Source organism: Saccopteryx leptura, chromosome 7 (genome assembly GCF_036850995.1).
Source record: "Saccopteryx leptura isolate mSacLep1 chromosome 7, mSacLep1_pri_phased_curated, whole genome shotgun sequence".
Taxonomy (NCBI): Eukaryota; Metazoa; Chordata; class Mammalia; order Chiroptera; family Emballonuridae; genus Saccopteryx; species Saccopteryx leptura.
The window spans coordinates 89,951,028-89,973,333 of record NC_089509.1 but is presented as its reverse complement, the minus strand read 5'-3'; the positions used below and the strand labels follow the sequence as shown (position 1 = coordinate 89,973,333).

General features: G+C 37.3%; 1 protein-coding gene across 2 annotated transcripts in view; it reads right to left on the bottom strand.

The window, feature by feature from the left end:
- CD28 (CD28 molecule) overlaps window positions 1-22,306 on the bottom strand; it is an 87,914-nt gene that overhangs the window by 7,314 nt on the left and 58,294 nt on the right. For both annotated transcript variants that reach the window (XM_066345630.1, XM_066345629.1), the window contains exons 2-3: window positions 3,207-3,563; window positions 2,835-2,959 (exon numbers count right to left, since the gene is read on the bottom strand). In XM_066345630.1, coding sequence (XP_066201727.1) covers window positions 2,835-2,959; window positions 3,207-3,563 — 482 coding nt within the window. The remainder of the gene's footprint in view (window positions 1-2,834; window positions 2,960-3,206; window positions 3,564-22,306) is intronic.

Genomic DNA, 22,306 nt, shown 5'->3' with positions numbered 1-22,306 from the left:
TTATTTATTCAAATGTCAACAATAGGTCAAGAACTGAGACAGAATCTGCAGCTGCTCCCAGAAACCCACTCAGCCATGAATTGCCTATGGTAACACGTCACAAGCCTTCAGGAAGTTCCGGAAAACAGCAACTTGCACCAAGGCATAGAGCAGACCAGCCAAAAATAGGATCCCAAAAAAGTACCCAGGAAATGTCTAAACTGTAGAGATCCTTAATGGCCTAGCTGCCTAACTCAGCAAGGTGCTAGTTGCTTAATAACAGCAGCAAGAAAAGATGAGCCCAGGGTAAAAATGCTGTATTATTTTTTAAAAATAAAAAATATATATATTTCACACCTTTTTTGTCAGAGAATACAAAGACCACTAGCTAGGTCTGAGGTCAGACCACTGCAAGTCAAGGGTCATTATCGGGTAACCAAATTGACTACATAAGGCCACAAATGATAAGATATACCAAGCACTGCAATCTTCCCGTTTATGGGGATCCAGTAAGACAGAATAAGACCAAAATATGTTTTCTCAAGACAAAGCAAGATGAACCCCACTAGGAATCAGTAGTACTGCCAAGGAAAAACTTCTTGTGTCTATGTGGTTTCCAAGTTAAAAATAAACTGTTAAAATTCCTTGAAAATAAGAAGCTATTGATATTTTTGCCCTTTGGGTTGATTTAAGCAATTTAGCAAGTCAGTGCCTGATTATAGGAACTGATATTCTAATGCATATTTACAATAAGTTTTAAATGATAAGCAGAACCCTTTTAGCCACTTAAAGTTAAGGCAGTTCCCAAAATTACTTCCTGCAAAGCTAGTAAATTATATTGACTTAAGTCAGCATGTTACAAGGAGCACCTTTCCTAGAAGGGTACTCAAAAGCCACTGCACCTGATTTTTTTTAGTGGAATTTATTGGGTTAACATTGGTCAATAAAATTATACAGCTTTCAGGTGTACAATTCTATAATACATCATCTATATATTGCATTGTGTGTTCACCCTAAATCAAGTCTCCCTCCACCACCATCCAGTACCCCTCCATCCTCCTAAATCTCCACTTTTTCTCCCAATCCCCACACTCTTGTTTGTTCCTATGAGGTTTTTTTTTCTTGGTTTAATCCCTTCATCTTTTTTAGCCAGCCCCTGGACCCCCATCTTCTCTCTTTTAAATTAAGAAGTTGAGATTTCCAATGGGATCAGGAAGAAAACAAGAACTAAGAGTCTAAATTTTTAAATCATTAAACACCATAGTGGTTCAAAGCTACAAGGTACCTTGGATGAAGACACCAAGAACCAGAAAGATGAAGGACCCAGGTAACATCAGAGGAGGAACTAAGGCAATATTTTACTATATAAAAGGCCCCCATCAGGTTTGGGCAACTTGAAGAAGGGAGGGCAGGCAAATTCTCAAGATGAAATTGGTATAAAGGATTTCCAGGAACAAGCAGCCTCTTTATTCCCTACCCGGCTAAAGGTAGAGATGAGGCAACAGGAAGCATGATCAATGTCTAGAACACCCTTAGGATCTTCTGAAATGGAAGAAGTATGTGGGGAATACCTTTGTTCCCCACAAACTTTGACAACATGTCACAAGAAATTAAGAGCATCTCAGGTTGTATCAGTCATTGGCATGTGTGTGAACCCATGACTGCCCAATCCCTCCTAGGGCCAAAACTGTTATAAATAGGATGGCTTTACATAGCATGGCTTCCAGAAATCTCTGACCATGTACGGATTAATTAAATGTGTAGAGTGTGCCTTGAAGATGGGCGTTCTACTTCAGGCATCTTCATCAAATCCTTAGTGTGGCCTCTATGGAGGTTATAAATTTAAGCATTCATTAAGCATTAAATGTTCTTAATACTAGTTAGGTGGTAAATATAAAGAGAAATTGTCCTTTATTCTTTAGGAGCACAGAATTTTTTGTTATTGTTGAAGGAATGACTTGTACATGCATCTAACTTTTAGAATTTTAGAAAAATTTTCAAAGACAAGGTGGAGTCAATCATGCTGTATTCTGTACCCCAATGTGTACATAAGAACAGGAGGTTCCTGGGTAAGGGAAAGATCCTTGAGAAGGAGGGCCATTCTTCACAGTAGATACGGTCATCAAGATTTCCTCAAACTTCTGTGAAAAATTCAACGTGGAAAAAGGTAAAATATATAAGTATATATACCAAGTTTATTGCATGAATATTTGGAAAAGTTGGTAAACTCCAATTCAGTGATGAGAAAGTTGGTAAACTTCAGTTCAATGATGAGAGCTCAGAAAAGTCTAATTCTCATTAAAGTTTCATAATGACAGCACCATACTTGGCCTCACAAAATTCAACTGCTTCTGAGGAGATAAAAATATGACTCAGATAAACAGACCTAGTTTCTTTGCTAGGTTTGAATGCATAATTTCACTCAACAAATTTCTCATTGATTTTTGAACCTGAACCAAAGTTGTTAACTGACTTCAGTTATCTGAATTCCCAAGTTACTTAGATTTTTATATACATGTATATATTAAAACTTTTTTTAAATCTCATAATGATATTGAAAATAGGGATTAAAAGAAGGTAACTTCCCTTAATAACCAACTTAATTTAACCATTTAGTTTCTTATTCTGTCTGATCTCCTAACTAATGCCTTCTAGAAAATAGGATACCTATCAGATTTTTATCTCAGATAAAGTTGGACAGGCTAAACGAGAACCTACTTAAGTTTAGTAACAAAAAAGAAAATAGTAAAATCACATGTTAAACAGAAAATAAACCACATAGGCAAAACTCTTGAATATTATCAAATCACATGTATAGTAGAAAAGTTACATAAAAGCAGTGCTGTTTCTCTTACCCAGCAAGTAGAAAAAGTCAATGTTATTATCAAGCTATACAAAGCCAAGACTCCAACAACCACCACCAGTGCCCAAAATGGCTTAGAAGGCTCAGGAGCTCTCTGAGTTGCACAGGTCTGATTCTCTGAAAATAGAATAGAGTAGATTAAATGATATGGGGGTGGCACTTGAGTACATTTCCTTCCTTCTGAACATTATGGAGGAATGTGAGAGGGACCAAAATATGCAAAATATCACTAGCTTAGAATGTGTAGACTTCCTCTTTGGTCTATCCTCTTTGGGATTTGTCCAACCCCACCACTAATCATGACCTAGTTTTCAAGACGCCAGTTGAACAGTTAGAGTGGTACACTGGTAAAGTTGCATATTACCTTTCACATGGATTATGGTTCCATTGCTCTTCTCATTGTCTATGTAAGGAGGAGGATACATGACTTCTATTTTGCAAAAGTAAATATCCGTTTGGTTAACAAACAAATTCCAGAGGTAGAATGTCACTGTCTTGTTGCCCAATTTCCCATCACAGTGGAATCCCGTGCTTGCCTTAAACCGAGGCTGAAGGGAGTAGTTTCCATTCACAACACAGACTTCCACAGCCTTATCTACTCCCTTATAAAGGGATGCCCGGAACTCCTTTGAAAAGAGGTCGTAGGTATACGTGCAGTTAAGGTTGACCTCATTGTTGAACGCCACGAGAATAGGTGTCTGCTTCACCAAAATCTTGTTTTCTGGAGGAGGAAAAATCATTTGCTTAGAATAGGGTTTAAAGACTTTTTTTCTGATATCAAAATATATGAATTAACAAAACAAACAGAATTTCAGCAAAGGTTTTCATTTGACAGACAAAGATGCAGTAGCTCTTTGGGAGACAATTGTACCAAGAGTTTAAAAATTTACAGTTTGATAAAATTTTCACCCTCTTTTGAATGGAACAATGAAACATATCTTCACTTGGAAGGCGGAATGTGGTCTTCTGTTGGCACTGAGCATCACAGTTATGCATTTAGAATTTTTAAATCTGTACTTAGCTCCTAGGATGCTTAATTGTGTTAATTTCCTGATTGAGGGGTACACTTGGATATGGCTCTTAACATTTGACTTAGATGCACCAATAGACTTGTTCTAAAATTGTGATACAGGCTTTTGTGAAGGAATTTAAATGTTTTGAAAAAATTTTGACTTTGTTTATAAGCCATTCCAAAGGTAAGATAAAGAGGTAAGAGAAACTGTAATCCAAAACTGTATCTTCCACAGCAAATTCTGAGAATAATCTTTTCAAGAAATTTGCATATTTGTTCCCTTAAATCCCAGAAGATGGAAGAGGCCCACAAGAATTCTTTTGCTGGTCCATCTGTAACCAAAACACTCCAAATTTCTCTAAAAAAAATAAATTGCTTTGTGTCTTTGATACAAATTTAAATACATTTTTTTTTGGCTCTGGCCGGTTGGCTCAGTGGTAGAGCGTTGGCCTGGCGTGCAGGAGTCCCAGGTTCGATTCCCGGCCAAGGCACACAGGAGAAGCACCCATCTGCTTCTCCACCCCTCCCCCTCTCCTTCCTCTCTGTCTCTTTCTTCCCCTCCTGCAGCCAAGGCTCCATTGGAGCAAAGTTGGCCCAGGCGCTGAGGATGGCTCCATGGCCTCTGCCTCAGGCGCTAGAATGGCTCTGGTTGCAACAGAGCAACGCCCAGGATGGGCAGAGCATCGCCCCCTGGTGGGCATGCTGGGTAGATTCCGGTCAGGCGCATGCGGGAGTCTGTCTGACTGCCTCCCCGTTTCCAACTTCAGAAAAATACAAAAAAAAATAATAATAATTAAAAAATATAATAATAAATAAATAAATACTTTTTTTGCTATCATTTGGGGGGTATTCTAAAAATTGTCTACCTATATGCATTTTTTAAAATTTGTTTGCAGGAACATTTTATACACTCATACTGAAGAGTCAAATAAAAATCAGAACCTATTAAAATAAAATTTACAATTTAACCTGGATTTGAATTCATGCATTCAAGGTGTTTTGTTTTTGCTTTGGGAAAAAGGGAGTTTCATAGAACTAAATCACTAATAGCTTTTTATCTCTTACATAGTTCTCAATGCTGGTTGTACACTTTTAAAAATGCCCAAGTCCCATACCCAGAAATTCTGAATAATTTGGTTTATGCTGCAGGGGAGAGAATGCTTGAATTGTTTCTTTTAATTTTTTTATAACAACTTTATTGTACCCAAGAGCTCGCCTTTTTTTTAAATTTCACCCTTTTAATGTGTACAATTCAGTGGTTTTGGGTATATTCCCAAAGTTGTGACTGGATTGCCACTATCCGATTCCAGAATCCTTTCATTACCTCCCAAGATAAACTCCATACCCATGAGCTGGCACTCCCCACGCCTCCCTCCTGCCAGTGCCTGGCAGCCACGAGGCTATTTTTTGTCTCTATGGATTTGCTAAACATTTCAAATAAATGGAAACATACAATATGTGGCCTTTAGTGTCTGGTTTCTTCCACTTAATGTTTTCAAGATGTATTCATTGTAAAATGTATCAGAACTTCATTTCTTTTTATGGCTGGAAAATATCCTATTGTATGGATATACCACATTTTGCTTTTCCATTCATCATTTGCTTCCACTTTTTGGCTAATATAAATAATGGGGCTGTGAACATTCATGTACAAGTTTTTGTATGGACGTATGTTTTCAAGTTTCTTGGGTACAAACCAAGAGTGGAATTGCTGAGTCATATGATAACTTTATGTTTAACTTTTTGAGGAACTCACAAACTGTTTTCCAAAGCAACTGCACCAATTTACATTCCCGCCATCAATGTATGAGGGTCCCAATTTCTCACATCCTTGCCAATACTTGCTATTGTTCAGCTTATTCCATCCTACTGGATATAAAGTGCTATCTCACTGTGATATTTGCATTTCTCTAATGACTAATGCTGGTGAGCATTTTTTCATGTTTATTAGCAATTTGTATATCCTTTTTAGAAAAATGTCTATTCTGATCATTTGCCCTCTTAACTGAATTGGTCTTTTTATTTTTGAATTATTAGAGGATTTTACATATTTTTAAATAAGTTCCTTATTAGATATGTGATTTGCAAGTATTTTCTTCCATTTTCTGAGTTATCTTTGATATCATCTTAAAAATTCTCCTAGTTGATGCTCATATTCACTTAGGGTTGAAAATCACAATAGCCTAGCTGATTTCTCAAGCTGACAACATATTAGAAACATCAGAGGAACTTTTACAAACCCTGGATTCCCAGGCCAATTAAATCAGAATTTCTTAATATAGGACCCGGGCATCAGTATTTTTAAAGGTTCTCAGGAGATTCAAATTTGCAGTCAAGTTTAGAAACCAGTGATTTAACAGTTGAAAACTCATTTTACCCTCAATTCATAGGTCTCCACAGGTTTTTCCAACCTCACTTCCTCAAACCAAAGTGCCACCAATTAGCTGGACTATTTATTTATATTTAAGTCAACATCCCAGAGCATACTGTGAGCATTCCTCTCTCCATACTTTGTTCTCTAACGCCATGGCTAGTATCTCTTCCTTCTCAGGTCTCAAAACAATCACTACGTGTTTGCCATTTGGTCAGATTCAACACTTTTTGTCTTGATATCTTTTGTTTATTGGATGATTATTGCTCTGTGTGACATATTGGTCTCATAATTTCAATACATTGTATAAGTGTTATATGATTCACTATTTATTATGTGTTAAATATTGTGGACATTGATTTCTCCTGGAATCAATACTGACTTAACGTCTGAGTTGAAAATACAGTTGACCCTTGAACAACTTAGGTGTCAACTCCAATACAATCAAAAATCCACATATAACTTTTGACTCCCTGAAAACTTAATTACTGTTAGTCTACTGTTGACTGGAATCCTTAGAGATAGAATAAAGTGTGGATTAACATATATTTTTATATTATATGTTTATATATTATATTCTTACAATTAAGTTAGAAGAAAAAATGTTAAGAAATTCATAAGAATACAGTATGTATGGAAGATGTATTGTAAAACTGTGACCTGAAATCTGAATAATTTTTTAACCAGTGTCAACACAATAAATTCAATTTAAAGAAAATCATAAGGAAGAGAACATACATTTACAGTGTTTATTTAAAAACTCAGCATGTAAGTGGACCCTCATAATTCAAACCCATGTTCAAAGGTCAACTGTATATTTTAAAACTTTTAAACACCATTTTAAAAATGCCGGAATGCTATCTTCCACTTTATATATTACCAAGATCAGTTAAACTATAACTATCTGAGACTCTTGCATAATTGAAAATATCATGCTATAAAATTAAGCTGAAAATTTGCAGGAATTAATTGCCTTCAAAGAAATTATTTTGTAAATTAACTATATTTGGAAAAGCTGTGTTACGATAATGGCCATTAATATAATGACAATGAGACCAATTTAATTCTAAGCATTCACTCATGATAGTGCCACAAAATTATATAATTTCAGCTCATGTGTTTTCAAGTTTTTAATTTGCAGATAATGCTATCTCTTAGGGTAAATGAATGTACTCAATTAGACATCAGCCTTCAACTTATACTTTTAAAATACAGTCAGTTCTACATTTTAAACACCTCTTGCTCTGTGTGCTTCAATTCATTCAGGTTTTGATTTGTGTGTATTTCCTAGACCCCTAGTTTTCAAGTCTCTTGAAAACTAGAGAGCAAGGGCCACATGTTACGCTTTTTGTATAATGCTGTGCAAGTAATAGTACCTCTTTAAATAATCAATAAGTGAAGGATAGTGACCTGACTACCATTCTTACCAGGAGCTAAATCTAACTACCATTCGTTAAGTCTATATTCTAAATCTGTGTCTCAACAATAACTTTAGCTTCATTTAGTATTCATTCAACAAACACTCCCCAAAAGCACTAGAAAGTAAACATGAAAAGAATCAAAAAGTTCAACCTGCTTAATAGAAAAATCCAACCTATTTTCTATTTGGCTTTGTTTGGCTTGGCCTTTTTCTTTGTGTACCTAGAAGAAATCATTGGGCAGGTTCTGATAAGAATCAACCCCAGCAAGTAACGCCAACCTCAAAGTTCAGGTTAGGTATTTGTATTTCTGCTTACTGAGCCCTTCAGGAATTGTATTTCTGTTACTAATTATTTGGATTCTGTTGTAATGAGCACTCAAGTTCTTCCTGATCTGCCTTTGAGAGCTGATATAAGAAAAAAGATGAGACTAGAGCTCTTGTGCAGAGATTTAATAAGGGGGGAAGGAGTGCTTGGGCAAGAAAGTGAGAGAAACCCTAGAGGGGGAAGGAGTGCTTGGGCAAGAAAATGAGAGAAAGCCTGGATAGTTGCCCAGTCTGGCTTTCTTCTCGCACCCACACTTAGGTGGAGGAATTGAAGGGAGAGGAAGGGAAGAAAAATGATGTTACTATACTTCATAGCAGGCTACATTCCAGTAGTTTGCTTAATATGTCTTGTCTAGCTCAGTGTGTGATACCTTCCCAAGATGCATGTAGGAAAAAATTTTTTTGATTTCCCAAAGATGAACAAAGTTCAGTTTCTGTTCTTGGGCAGTTCACAGCCTGGTAGGGAAGAAAGATACATAAAATTAGCCTAAGATGAGTTTTTGTGTTAAAAGGTGGGATGAGGTTAGAGAATGTGTGTTGGGGTAGGGAGTGAGGTAGAGAACTCTGGGGAAGAGGACAAGAAGAGGAAAAGAACAATAGGCAGAGAAGACGAGGAGGTGAGAAAGAATATAACTTGTCGGAAAGTACAGCTACCTCCATTTCGCTGGACCAGATTGTAAAAGATAAGATTGACAAAGCAAGCATAGTTCATAACTTGGGCACTCTCCTATAGGTTATGAAGATCTATTATACAATTTTAAGCAGAAACGTAATATGTAAAACTTTTCAATTTATATAGATCACTTCAGCAAAAACATGAAAAATAAATTTGAATGGTACAAGAATGAATAGATGGAGACCAGTTAGGATACAATTATAGTAGTCTAGTAAACAGGTGATAAGGTTAGAGAGAACTCCAGTTCAAAAGAAGTTAATAAATTCAATATTTACAGGCTAAAATTGACAGAACACCATATTGGCTTAGATGTTGTGAGGGAGAGAGAAGGAGGAGTTAACAACGACTGTCCTCAGGCCACACAGAACAACCAGTAAGTAACATTGTTTTCTTTTGGCCTATGTCTCTTCTTCATTGCATAACCAGAATAGACAGCTCTGAAACAGAAGTGAAATTTGGACATCCGGAATATAAAGAAGACATTCTTCCAGCCTAAGGGATCATTGCAAAGAAAATTTGAATTGCCTCAAAGGTTCTTGGGAATACAATTGACTCCCTGGAGCTGAGTACAGTGTTTGCTGTTTTTCACAAGGGAGAAACAGAGGTCTTTTTCTCTGCGAGTATTTTTCCTTCACAAGCATAATATAGTGAGATGACTGGAAGACAGATATTCTTTTGGTACATCATAGAGCCTCCAAAGGCACACCTCAGCATTGTTAACTGAATCAGACTCCCCTTGAGCTCGTTACCTCAGCTTTACAAGTTGAAAATTTTCTCAGGGAAAAACAGGGCCGAGATCGCAGTATTTAGACTGGCTGTTACACATTCAGTTTTCTCCTGGTTGCTGGCATATCCAACAACTGAGAGAAAAAGAACAAGTTATTTTTTTTAATTAAAGTATAATTGACATATAGCATTATATTAGTTTCAAGTGTACAGCATGATGAATTGATATATGAATATATTACAAAATAATCACCACAATGTCTAGTTAACACCCATCACCATACATAATTACAGAATATTTTTTTCTTAATTGAATTTATTGTGGTGACATTGGTTAATGAAATTATTTAGGATTCAAGTATGCAATTCTATAATACATAATTGATATGTTGTATTATGTGTTTACCACCCCAAGTCTCCTTCCATCACCATTTACCTCTGTTTTATCCTCTTCTACCTCCACCACATTCCTTTCCCTCAAGTAATCACCATACTGTTGTCTGTGTCAGTAAATCTTTTCCTTAATCCCTTCACCTTTTTCACCCGTCCACACAATTCATCTCGCACCTGACAGCTGTCAGTCTGTTCCTCCGTGTATCTATGAGTCTGTTTCTATTTTATGTGTTAGTTTATTATCTTCATTAGATTCCACATATAGATGAAATCATATGTTACTTGTTTTTCTCTGACTGGTTTCACTTAACACAATGTTCTCCAGGTCCACCCATGCTGTGGCAAAAGATAAGATTTTCTCTTTTTTACAGCCAAGTAGTATTCCATTGTGTAAAAAAATCACAGCTTTTTTATCCATTCATTGACTGATTAGCACTTGAGCTGCTTCTGAATTTTGGCTACTGTAATAATGCTGCAATGAACATACGGGTACATAAATTCTTTTGAATTAGTGTTTCAGGTTTCTACAGATCTATTCCCAGAAGTGGAATAGCTGGGTCATAAGGCAATCCCATTCTGATTTTTTTTTTTTTTTTTTTTGTATTTTTCCGAAGCTGGAAACAGGGAGGCAGTCAGACAGACTCCCGCATGTGCCCAACCAGGATCCACCCGGCATGCCCACCAGGGGGCGATGCTCTGCCCATCTGGGGCATTGCTCTGTTGCAACCAGAGCCATCCTAGCGCCTGAGGCAGAGGCCACAGAGCCATCCTCAGCGCCCTGGCCAACTTTGCTCCAATGGAGCTTTGGCTGCAGGAGGGGAAGAAAGAGACAGAGAGGAAGGAGAAGGGGAAGAGTGGAGAAGCAGATGGGCGCTTCTCCTGTGTGCCCTGGTCAGGAATCAAACCTGGGACACCTGCACACTAGGCCAACGCTCTACCACTGAGCCAACCGGCCAGGGCTCCATTTTGAATTTTTTGAGGTAACTCCATACTGTTTTCCACAGCAGCTGCATCAGTCTGCATTCCCACCAACAGTGCACGAGGTTTCCCTTTTCTCCACATCCTCACCAAAACTTTGTTTGGTGATATATTGATGATAGCCATTCTGGCAGGTATGAGGTGATATCTCATTGTGGTTTAAATTTATATTTCTGCCCAGAAATAAAACCACATATATATGGTCAAATAATCTTTGATAAAGGGGCCAACAACACACAATGGAGAAAAGAAAGCCTCTTCAACAAATGGTGTTGGGAAAACTGGAAAGCCACATGCAAAAGAATGAAACTCGACTACAGCCTGTCCCCGTGTACTAAAATTAATTCAAAATGGATCAAAGACCTAAATATAAGACCTGAAACAATAAAGTACATAGAAGAAGACATAGATACTAAACTCATGGACCTGGGTTTTAAAGAACATTTTATGAACTTGACTCCAATGGCAAGAGAAGTGAAGGCAAAGATAAATGAATGGGACTACATCAGAATAAAAAGTTTTTGCTCAGCAAGAGAAACTGATATCAAAATAAACAGACAGCCAACTAAATGGGAAATGATATTTTCAAACAACAGCTCAGATAAGGGCCTAATTTCCAAAATTTACAAAGAACTCATAAAACTCAACAACAAACAAACAAACAATCCAATAAAAAAATGGGAAGAAGACATGAATAGACACTTCTCCCAGGAAGAGATACAAATGGCCAACAGATATATGAAAAAATGCTCAGCTTCATTAGTTATTAGGGAAATGCAAATCAAAACTACAATGAGATACCACCTCACCCCTGTTAGATTAGCTATGATCAACAAGACGGGTAATAGCAAATGTTGGAGAGGCTGTGGAGAAAAAGGAACCCTCATTCACTGTTGGTGGGACTGTAAAGTAGTACAACCATTATGGAGGAAAGTATGGTGGTTCCTCAAAAAACTGCAAATAGAATTACCTTATGACCCAGCAATCCCTCTACTGGGTATATACCCCAAAACCTCAGAAACATTGATACGTGAAGACACATGTAGCCCCATGTTCATTGCAGCACTGTTCACAGTGGCCAAGACATGGAAACAACCAAAAAGCCCTTCAATAGAAGACTGGATAAAGAAGATGTGGCACATATACACTATGGAATACTACTCAGCCATAAGAAACGATGACATCAGATCATTTACAGCAAAATGGTGGGATCTTGATAACATTATAAGGAGTGAAATAAGTAAATCAGAAAAAAACAAGAACTACATGATTCCATACATTGGTGGAACATAAAAATGAGACTAAGAGACATGGACAAGAGTGTGGTGGTTACCAGGGGTGGGGGGAGGGGGGACAGGGGGAGGGTTGGGGGGAGGGGGAGGGGCACAGAGAACTAGATAGAGGGTGGCGAAGGACAATCTGACTTTGGGCGAGGGGTATGCAACATAGTTTAATGACAAGATAACCTGGACATGTTTTCTTTGAATATATGTACCCTGATTTATTAATGTCATCCCATTACCATTAATAAAAATTTATTTAAAAAAAAAAATAAAAAAAAAAAATAAATTTATATTTCTCTGATAATTAGTGCCGTTAAACATCTTTTCATATGTCTATTGGCCATCTGTATTTCCTCTTTAAAAAAAGTTCAGGTCCTTTGACCATTTTATATAAATACTTGGATTGTTTGGTTTTTTTGGTGTTGAGTTTTACGAATTCTTTATAAATTTTGGAATTAACCCTTTATCAGATGCATCATTTTTGAATATGTTCTCTGAGTTAGTAGGTTGTCTTTTCATTTGGTTAATAGTTTCTTTTGCTATGCATAATCTTTTTAGTTTGATGTAATCCCATTTGTTTATTTTTCTTTTGTTTCCCTTGCTCAAGAAAATATATCAGAAAAATATTGCCAACAAGAAATGCCCAAGGTTTTACTGACTATGCTTTCTTTTAGAAGATTTTTTTGTGTGTTCAAGTTTAACATTTAATACCTTAATTCATTTTGAGTTAATTTTTGTATATAGTGTAAAAAAGTGCTCTAGTTTCATTTGTTTTCCCATATCTGTTCAATTTCCACACTACCACTTATTGAATAGACTAGCTTTACCCTGCTGTGTGTTCTTGCTTCCTTTGTCAAATATTAATTGAACATAAAGGAATTGGTTTATTTCTGGGCTCTCTAGTCTATGCTCTTTATCTATATGTCTATTTTTATGCAAGTACCATGCTGTTTTGATTATTACGCCCTTGTAGTATAGTTTGATATCAGGTAGAGTTATTTCTCCAAATTTTTCTTCTTTCTTAAGATTACTGTGGCTATTCAGGGTCTTTTGTGGTTACATACAAATTTTAGAAGTATTTCTCCTTCTGTGAAATATGACATTGGTATCTTGATAAAAATTACATTAAATCTACAGATTGTTTTGGGTGGTATGAACATTTTAAAGATGTTAATTCTTTCTATCCATGAACATAGTATGTGCTACCACTTATTTATTTCTTCTTCAGTTCCTTTCTCACTGTCTTACAATTTTCTAAGTGCAAGTCTTTTACATCTTTGGTTAAATTTATTCCTAGGTTTATTATTATTATTACCATTATTATTATTATGCAGTTTTGAATAGGATTATTTTCTTAGTTGCCCTTTCTGCTGGTTTATTATTAGTGTATAAAAATGCAACTGATTTTTGAGTACTTATTTTGTATCCTGCTACTTTTCTGAATTCATTTATCAGTTCTAGTAGTTTTTGGTGGAATCTTTAGGGTCCTTTATATACAATATCATGTCATCTGTAAATAATGACAGTGTTACTCTTCCTTCCCAATTTAGATGCCTTTTATTTATTCTTCTTGTTTGGTTGCTGTGACTAGAACTTCCATTACTATATAGAATAGAGTAGTGAAAGTGAACATTCCTGTCTTGTTCCTAATCTAAAGAGAAACATTTTAGTTTTTGTCCCTTGAGTATAATGTTGGCTGTGGGTTTGTGATAGACAGCCATTATTATATTGAAATATGTTCCCTCTATCTCCACTTTGCTGAGAGTTTTTATTATAAATGAGTGCTGGATTTTATCACAAGCTTTTTCTGTATCTATTGATATGATCATGTGATTTTTACCCTTCATTTTGTTTATGTGATGAATCACATTTATTGATTTGTAGAGATTGTACTAAACTTGCAAAACCAGAAGAAATCCCACTTGATTATGGTATATTATCTCTTTAAGGTATTGCTGGATCCAGTTTGCTAAAATTTTTTGATAATTTTAGCATCTATGTTCATCAGGAATATTGGCCTATAATTTGCTGTCTTTTTAATGTTTTTATCTGGTTTGGGGTTTGTTTTGTTTTTCCTTTTTGAGAGAGAGAGAGAAGGGAGTGAGAAGCATCAATTCGTAGGTGCTTCACTTTAGTTGTTCACTGGTTGCTTCTCATATGTGCCTTAATGGGGGTGAGGGACTCAAGCTGAACCAGTGACCCCTTGTTCAAACCAGTGACCTTGGGATCATGTCAATGATTCTGAGCTCAAACCAATGTCCCTGCACTTAAGCCGACAAGCCTATGCCCAAGCCTTAGGATTTCAAACCTGGGACCTCAGCATTCCAGGTCAATGCTCTATACTCTGCACCACCACCAGTCAGGCTCTGGCTTTTCAAATTAAGATAATGCTAGCCTTGTAAAATAAGTTTGGGAGTCTTCCCTCTTCTTGAATTTTTGGAATAGTTTGAGAAGGATAGGTGTTAGTCCTTTGAAATTTTGGTTAAATTCACCTGTGAAGCCATTTACTCTAAGACTTTTGTTTGTTGGAAGTTGTTTTGTTTTGTTTGTTGACTGCTTCAGTTTCATTAGTTGTAATCTGCCTATTTAGATTTTTTATTCTTTCTGATTCAGATTTGGAAAATTTTGGCTTTTTTAGGAAATTATTCATTTCATTCAAATTGTCCAATTTCTATTCATAATATATTATTAAAATCTTTTGTATTTCTGTGGAGTCAACTGTTACTTCTCCCCTTCTGATTTTATTCATTTGGGTCCTCTTTTTTTTTCCCCTGATGAGTCTAGATAAAGGTTTGTCAATCTTGTTTATCTTTGCAAAGAATCAGATCTTGGTTTCATTGATCTCTTGTGTTGTTGAGTTTTTGTTTTAGACTTTTTTATTTCTGCTCTGATTTTTATTATTTCCTTTCTTCTACTCACTTTAGGCTTTGTTTGTTATTTTTCTGGGTTTTTTACATGTAAAGTTAGATAGTTTATTTTAGTATTTTCTTGTTTCATGAGGTAGGCTTATAATGCTATTAATTTCCCTCTTAGGATACTTTTGCTGTGTTCCATTGATTTTAAATTGTTGTGTTCTCATTTTCATTTGTTTTAAGGTATTTTTTATTTGTTCCTTGATCTCATTGTTAGCCCATTAATTGTTTGATAACATGTATTTAGCCTCCATGTCAAGTGTGTTTTTCAGGTTTTTTCTTGTGACTGACTTCTAGTTTCATACCATTACAGTCAGAGGGTCAGAGAAGATGCTTTTATCATTTCCACCTTCTTAAATTTACTGAGACTTGTTTTGTATCCTAACATGCGATCTATCTAGAAAATGTTCCATGTGCACTTGAAAAGAATGTATATTCTGCTGTTTGGAGGTAAAATACTTTGAAGATATCAGTTAAATCCATCTGATCCAGTGTGTCTTTTTTTTTTTTATAGAGACAGAGAGACAGTCAAAGAGAGGGACAGAGAGGGACAGACAGACAGGAAGGGAGAGAGATGAGAAGCATCAATTCTTTGTTGTGGCTCCTTAGTTATTCATTGATTGCTTTCTCATATGTGCCTTGACTGGGGTGCTACAGCAGAATGAGTGACCCTTTGCTCAAACCTGCGACCTTGGGCTCAGGCCAAGCCAGCAACCTTTGGGCTCAAGCCAGCGATCATGAGGTCATGTCTATGATCTCACACTCAAGCCAACGATCCCATGCTCAAGCTAGTGAGCCTACACTCAAGCCAGATAAGCCCTCATTCAAGCCAGTGACCTCAGGGTTTCAAACCTGGGTCCTCTGTGTCCCAGTCCTACTCTCTATCTACTGCATCACCACCTGGTCAGGCTCCAGTGTGTCATTTTAGGTAGCTATTTCCTTGTTGATTTTCTGTTTAGAAAATCTATTTATTGATGTTATTAGGGTGGTAAAATCCCTTACCATAACTGTATTACTGTCTATCTCACCCTTTATGTCTATCAAGATTTGTTCTACATGTTTAGGTGTGCCTATGTTGGGGGCATAAATATTTGCAAGGGTTATATCTTCCTGTTGAATTGATCCCTTTATCATCTTATAATGACCTCCTTTTTGTCTCCTACTATAGCTTTCATTTAAAAGACTATTTGGTCAGATACACTTATTGCTACCTCCAGCTTTTATTGGGGTTTTTTTTTTTCATTTCCATTTCCATGAAGTATCTTATTCCATCCTTTTACTTTTAGTCTTTGTGTATCTTTTGTTCTGAGTTGGGTCTCTTGTAGACAGCATATATATATGAGTCTTATTTTCTTTTTCTTTCTTTTTTTTTTTTTTTAGCAAGAGAGCCAGAGACAAAGAGAGGGGGACAGACAGGGACAGACAGACAAGAAAGGAGAGAGATGAGAAGTATCAATTCTTTGTTGCTGCATCTTAGTTGTTCATTGTTTCCTTTTTCATATGTGCCTTGACCGAGGTGGGGGGCTCCAGCCAAGCCAGTGACACCTTTCTTAAGCCAGCGACCTTGGGATCATGCCTATGATCCCACACTCAAGCAGGCTACCCCATGCTCAAGCCAGATGAGCCTGCGCTCAAGCTGGTGACCTTGGGGTTTTGAGCCTGAGTCCTCAGCATCCCAGACTGACACTCTATCCACTGCACCACTGCCTAGTCAGGCAAGTCTTGTTTTCTTATTCATTCAGCTACTCTATATCTCTTGGTTGGAGCATTTAGCATTTATATCAAAAGTGATTATTGATAGGTACACAGTTATTGCCATTTTAGTCTTTTAATTATGTTCCTTGGTTTAATTTTTCCTTTTTCTTCTTGTTAAAGAAGACCCTTTAACATTTCTTGTAATACTGGTTAGCGGTAACAAAATCTTTTAGATTTTTCTTGTCTGGGAAGCTCTGTATTTCTCCTTCAATTTTAAATAATAGCTTTTCTGGGTAAAGTAGTCGTCTGTAGGTCCTCACCTTTCATCATTTTGAATATTTCATGCCAATCCTTTTTGACCTAAAGAGAAACAGCTGACCATCTTATGGGAGCTCATTTACAGGTAACTGTCTTTCTCTTGCTGTTTTTAAGATTCTCTCTTTATCTTTAACCTTTTCCACTTTAACTATGATGTGTCATGCTGTGGGCCTCTTTGGGTTCATCTTCTTTGGGATGTTCTGTGCTTCCTGAACTTGTGTGTTTTGTTTTGTTTTTTTTTCACCAGGTTAGAGAAGTCTTCAGTTATTTCTTTAAATAGATTCTTGATCCCTTGCTCTCTCTCTTCTCCTTCTGGTACTGCTATGATATGGATGTTGTTATGATTCATGTGGTTCTAAAGGTCCCTTGAACTATCCTCATTTTTTAAAAGTCTTTTTTCTTTTTGCTACTTTGGGTGTTTTGTGCTACCTTGTCTTCCAAATTGCTGATTCAATCCTCTGCTTAATCCAACCTACTTTTTATTTCAAATATAGTATTATTCATTTCTGAATGATTTTTTTTACCTTATGGTTTTTATGTCCTTTTTTGTTTGCTAGCTCTTTGCTGAAGTTCTCACTAAATTCCTTGAGTATCTGTATAATCATTTTTTTTTTACTCTAAATCTGATAAATTGCTTGCCTACATTTCATCTAGCTCTTTTTCTGGAGATTTCTCCTGTTCTTTCATTTGGGGCATATTTCTTAGTCTCCTTATTTTTTGTTTGTTTTTATGTATTCAGTAGATGGGCTATGACTCCCAGTCTTGGTAAGGTGGTTTCATGTAGCAGGTGTCCTGTGTGACCCAGTGGTGCACTCTCCTTGATCACCTGAAGTGGGAGCTACAAGAATATCCCTTGTGCCTGACCAGGCAGTGGCACAGTGGATAGAGCATCAGACTGGGACACAGAGGACCCAGGTTTGAGACCCCAAGGTTGCCAGCTTGAGCACGAGCTCATCTGGTTTGACCAAGGCTCACCAGCTTGAGCCTAATGTTGCTGGCTCATTCAAGCAAGGGTTCACTCAGTCTGCTGTAGCCCCCCAGTTAAGGCACATATGAGAACTCAATCAATGAACAACTAAGGAACCGCAGCAAAGAATTGATGTTTCTCATCTCTCTCCCTTCCTGTCTGTCTGTCCCTATCTGTTCCTCTCTCTGACTCTCTCTGTCTCTCCCACAAGGAAAAAAAAAAGAATATCCCTTGTGTGAATTATGTGAGCTTTCTTGCTGTAATTGAGTCTCGATTTATATTGTCGTATGGGTGTGTGAAGTTGACCCTCAGGCTGGCTGACTGTGAGGATTGACCTCAACAACCATGTGCAAGCTGCTGTCTAGCTGCTAACCACATGAAGCAGAATTCACCTCAGTGAGGTCTGGTGAGATCTCCCTTTGGCTATACTGCTTGTGAAACTAATTGGATCCTGCTTTGATATTGTCTGAAACTGACCCCTGGGCCTCTTGAGAAGGACTCTACTGCAGGTCAATGTCAAATACTCCCTGTGACTGACCCTGGACAACATGTTTAAAACTACAGAGTGATCCACTTTTTGTGGTTGCCTCTTCTGGGCCTGGGTGTATGAGTGAAAAATCAAGCTGCATACCAAGGCCGGCTTTTACCAACACCAGGTCAAGGGCACTAGGTCAGCTAAAGTCTGTATCACCATGAGATCTACCTCCACCTACCTCCACTTGCCAGCTGAAAGAGCCTCTGGTGATACTCCTCCAGTTGCATGAAGTTGGTTTTCAGTGAGTCACTAGGTAGGGACAAGTGGTGTTGATCATATCATTACAGGTTCAAACTCGGTGCCTGTGTTGAATCTGAGGCCACTCAGCAAATGTCCTGGGGTATACCAAGTCTATCTGTTATCCACTGGGTTCTTGCACACTTCTGTGTGGGACAAGGTCTCAAGGAGTTATCCAGGTGAGGCCAGCAGAGTTTATCAGGCCCAAACAGACCAAAATTTGACTACATGAGGAGAGAGATCTACACTGATTGGGTGTACAAGTGAAACGCCCCCATGCTACAGCCACACAACTCAGTCTGTTTTAAATTCTACCCAGACCTTAGCAGGGTGGAGCCACCAGGAGTTGTGGTGGTAAAGCCACCAGGAGTGCAGAGAATGGAACTTGTGGCTCTCCCATGAGGATAAGGCCCAAGTCAGATTTATGGGAAAGTGAGAAGAATAGTCCCTGTCCCAAAGCCATACAACTCTGTCACTGACACCCCCTGATTCTGTCCAGACCTCTACACCCCAGCTCAAGCAAGGTGCAATCTCCACAAGGTGGAACAATAGGGAGTCCAGAAGATGGGTTATTGCATTCCCCCAGGCTGATGCCATAAGGAGAAAAGTGTTCCAACCAGGAATGATGGAGTATGTGTTGTGGGAAAGGAACTTAGCTCAGGGATCCTGGCAGCTGTTCCTTCAGATCTCTCCCCAGAGTCACAAACCCCAGTTTCTCCTCTTGTGACTCTAATCTGCTCTACTTTCCCTCTGCCAGAGCCCAGTGTGAGTAGCTATAAATGAGAATTCATATGTTGGCTTTTTAAGACTATACTTATTTCTGCCTGAGTGACACAATTCTGCTAATTTTCACAGCCAGATGTTATGTGTGTGCCTCAGCTCAACTCTGGTCATCTGGGCTGGGGAGCCTGGTTTGAGGTTGAGAGCCCCCTTTTCTCAGGAGGAACCTTTGCTGCTGAGATATCCTTCCAGAATTTCAGCTGCTTCCCATAAGAGTGGGCCAGTCCTTCGATGTCTCTGCCCTCCCTACCATTATCAAAATGGTTTCTTCTGTTTCTTGGTTATAAGTCTTCTCTTCAGCTAGTTTAGTTGCTTATACAGGTAAATTGCTCTATATTTTAGCTGTAATTCCAGTTTGGCCTTGGGAGGAGGTAAGTATAACACCTAGCTACTCCATTGCCATCTTAGTTCCCTCACAATTTTTCTTTCTTATGATAAGAACTTTTATGTAGAAAAAGTCCTTCCTTGTGTGTGACTTTTTGTGCTAATATTTTTTTGTGGGGGAAAGAACATGAAATTGTTGTTTGTGTGACCTTTTGATGAAATAGAGACCTCTAACTTATCTCTCAATAAGTCCTCTTCTGTGTCCATACATATGATTTTTAAATTGATTGAGCCTTAAAACACAGAAACTTTTCTTAAGGTGTTTTGCTTAATATGTGCTAGTGTATGACTAACATCCTCCTAGATTAAGGTTCAACTTGAGTTCAGAATTGACCTATAGAACCTCTTGTTTTTCAACATTTTATATCCTTATAGTACTTCGTTCTGCTTGACTCATGTCAGTTATTCAGAAAAACCTAAGTGAGAAACCATCTAATAGGACTTCAAAATCTACATCTGCTTTGGAGAGAAACTAAAGGAAGCAAATTCACTTTTGGTAATAGAAAAAGATGATCAGTTTCTCTAAGTGATATTGAACATACTGTGATCATTATGAATTTCAGTAGACACAATTCTGATTCCTCTTTATTTTTCCTTAAAATAGAGCATGTGCAAAAATCCACACCACTTACTCAATGGGAGTGGAGTAATGACATGGATAAGTCAAAGCAACCAATAACCAAAGCATCAAATGATATTTGGCTTTGATATGTATTTTGGTTTTCTAAGTTTCAGGGACCCCACAGTACTTCAAATAACTTAAGGACATATCTAGACTCAGAAAAAAGTAAACAAATATTTAGTTTCCCCATATTTAACTTCTATTTGATTCCTTTTTGCTTTCCAGTTCATGCTAGGAGTAGAAAACATCCTTCTCAGGCTAATTTGGTCCTAATAGACATAGCCTTTTCCCCATAAATATTTGGGTTTCCTACTCTGAGTAATTAGGCAAAGTCTACTTAGGTCAAATCTACTAGGTTAAAAGAGAAACACTGTCTATCTGTCTATTGTATTTGCTTACGATATCAAAAGATTGTGTTGACTGACATTTCTATAACTGAATTGACAAGTTGTTTTGATAATGAATTTAGTGTTTTGCTTTTCAAAGCCTTTCCTAGCAGCTAAACCAGCTAAAGGTGTGGAGACAGGAAACAGTAACCTCAAACCTCTTTCCCTCACAACTCCTCCTTGACAACAGACAATATGAAGAGTCAGATTGGAGGTGAGAAGTTACTTATCTGCTACTTATGAGCAAGGCAGTAAGAGCTAAAAGATTTCCCACAGATAATCTGTGAATCTTGTGCTATAGTTGACTTATATAAAACTGAATATTGCTTGTGCTTCCATGAGAATGGAGTGGGGGAGGAAGCTTGATTACAACAAAAAAGCTTTCCATTTCTGCCTGTTGTAAGACGGTCAGTACTATATTAATAACCAAGTCAACTCTCTGCACAGAAATGGATAACCAACTGTAAGGTGTAGCTCCAAGTATCAGAGAATGAATGCTGACCCTGAAAGAACCCTCTTCACCAGGTTAGTTAATGCTTAGATTTCAAAACAAGATAAAGCCTAAAATGTAAGGTAGGAAACATGTTGATATAAATTAGTAATTATGACCTACATATATAGGACTACAAAGCATGTTCCCCTACTTTATCTCAGATGAACTTTATATTAACATGTGACGTAAATAGGCAAAGTATTCATCTTTATGGCCATTTTATAGGTGAGAAAACTGAGGTCAATTCAATCAAGTGACTTGCCCAATGTTGTAGGACAAGTAAATGACCCTTAGGACTTGGCTCATGCCTCATGAATTTTAATCTATTGTTCTTTTCTCTCTGCCAGGTTGCATCAAAATGTCAACACAATATCAGTGATTGATTTTAGATCCTCTCAAAGTTGGACTTGATAATCGGATGTTACTATATGTCTGCAGTAAGCGTTAAGGAGGGGAATACTATTGAGCAAGGCAGTAAATAGAGTGGGGAAAGTCAGGACCAAGATAAATTTCATTTTCTTCACCATTGTGCTGGAGTCCCATGCTGCAAAAAGTACTCAGCTAGAAAGAAAGCTGGAGATAATCTAAGTCAATCCTTTGTTTTATAAAAGAGGCAACTGAAAATAAATGAAGTAAGTAACATTTTAAGCAACGTCACACAAATAGTGAAAAAGCCAAGGATGTATGTATGTATATATGTATGTATGTGTGTATGTAGTTACGATTCTAAGAGTAATATTTTAAATCATTCATGAATAGAAAATCAACTTTGTCATTCTTCAAAATTGACATCCCCATTTTCACAAGGAGTAGATTTCATGGCCATATTTAGACAAAGTATGTCTATAAACATTCTGTGCCTCTAGCATGCATACACAAAACATTTTGCTCATCATTTCAAAGACTTACTGAAGATCATAGATGGATCCCAGATAAGGCCTACAGATAATAC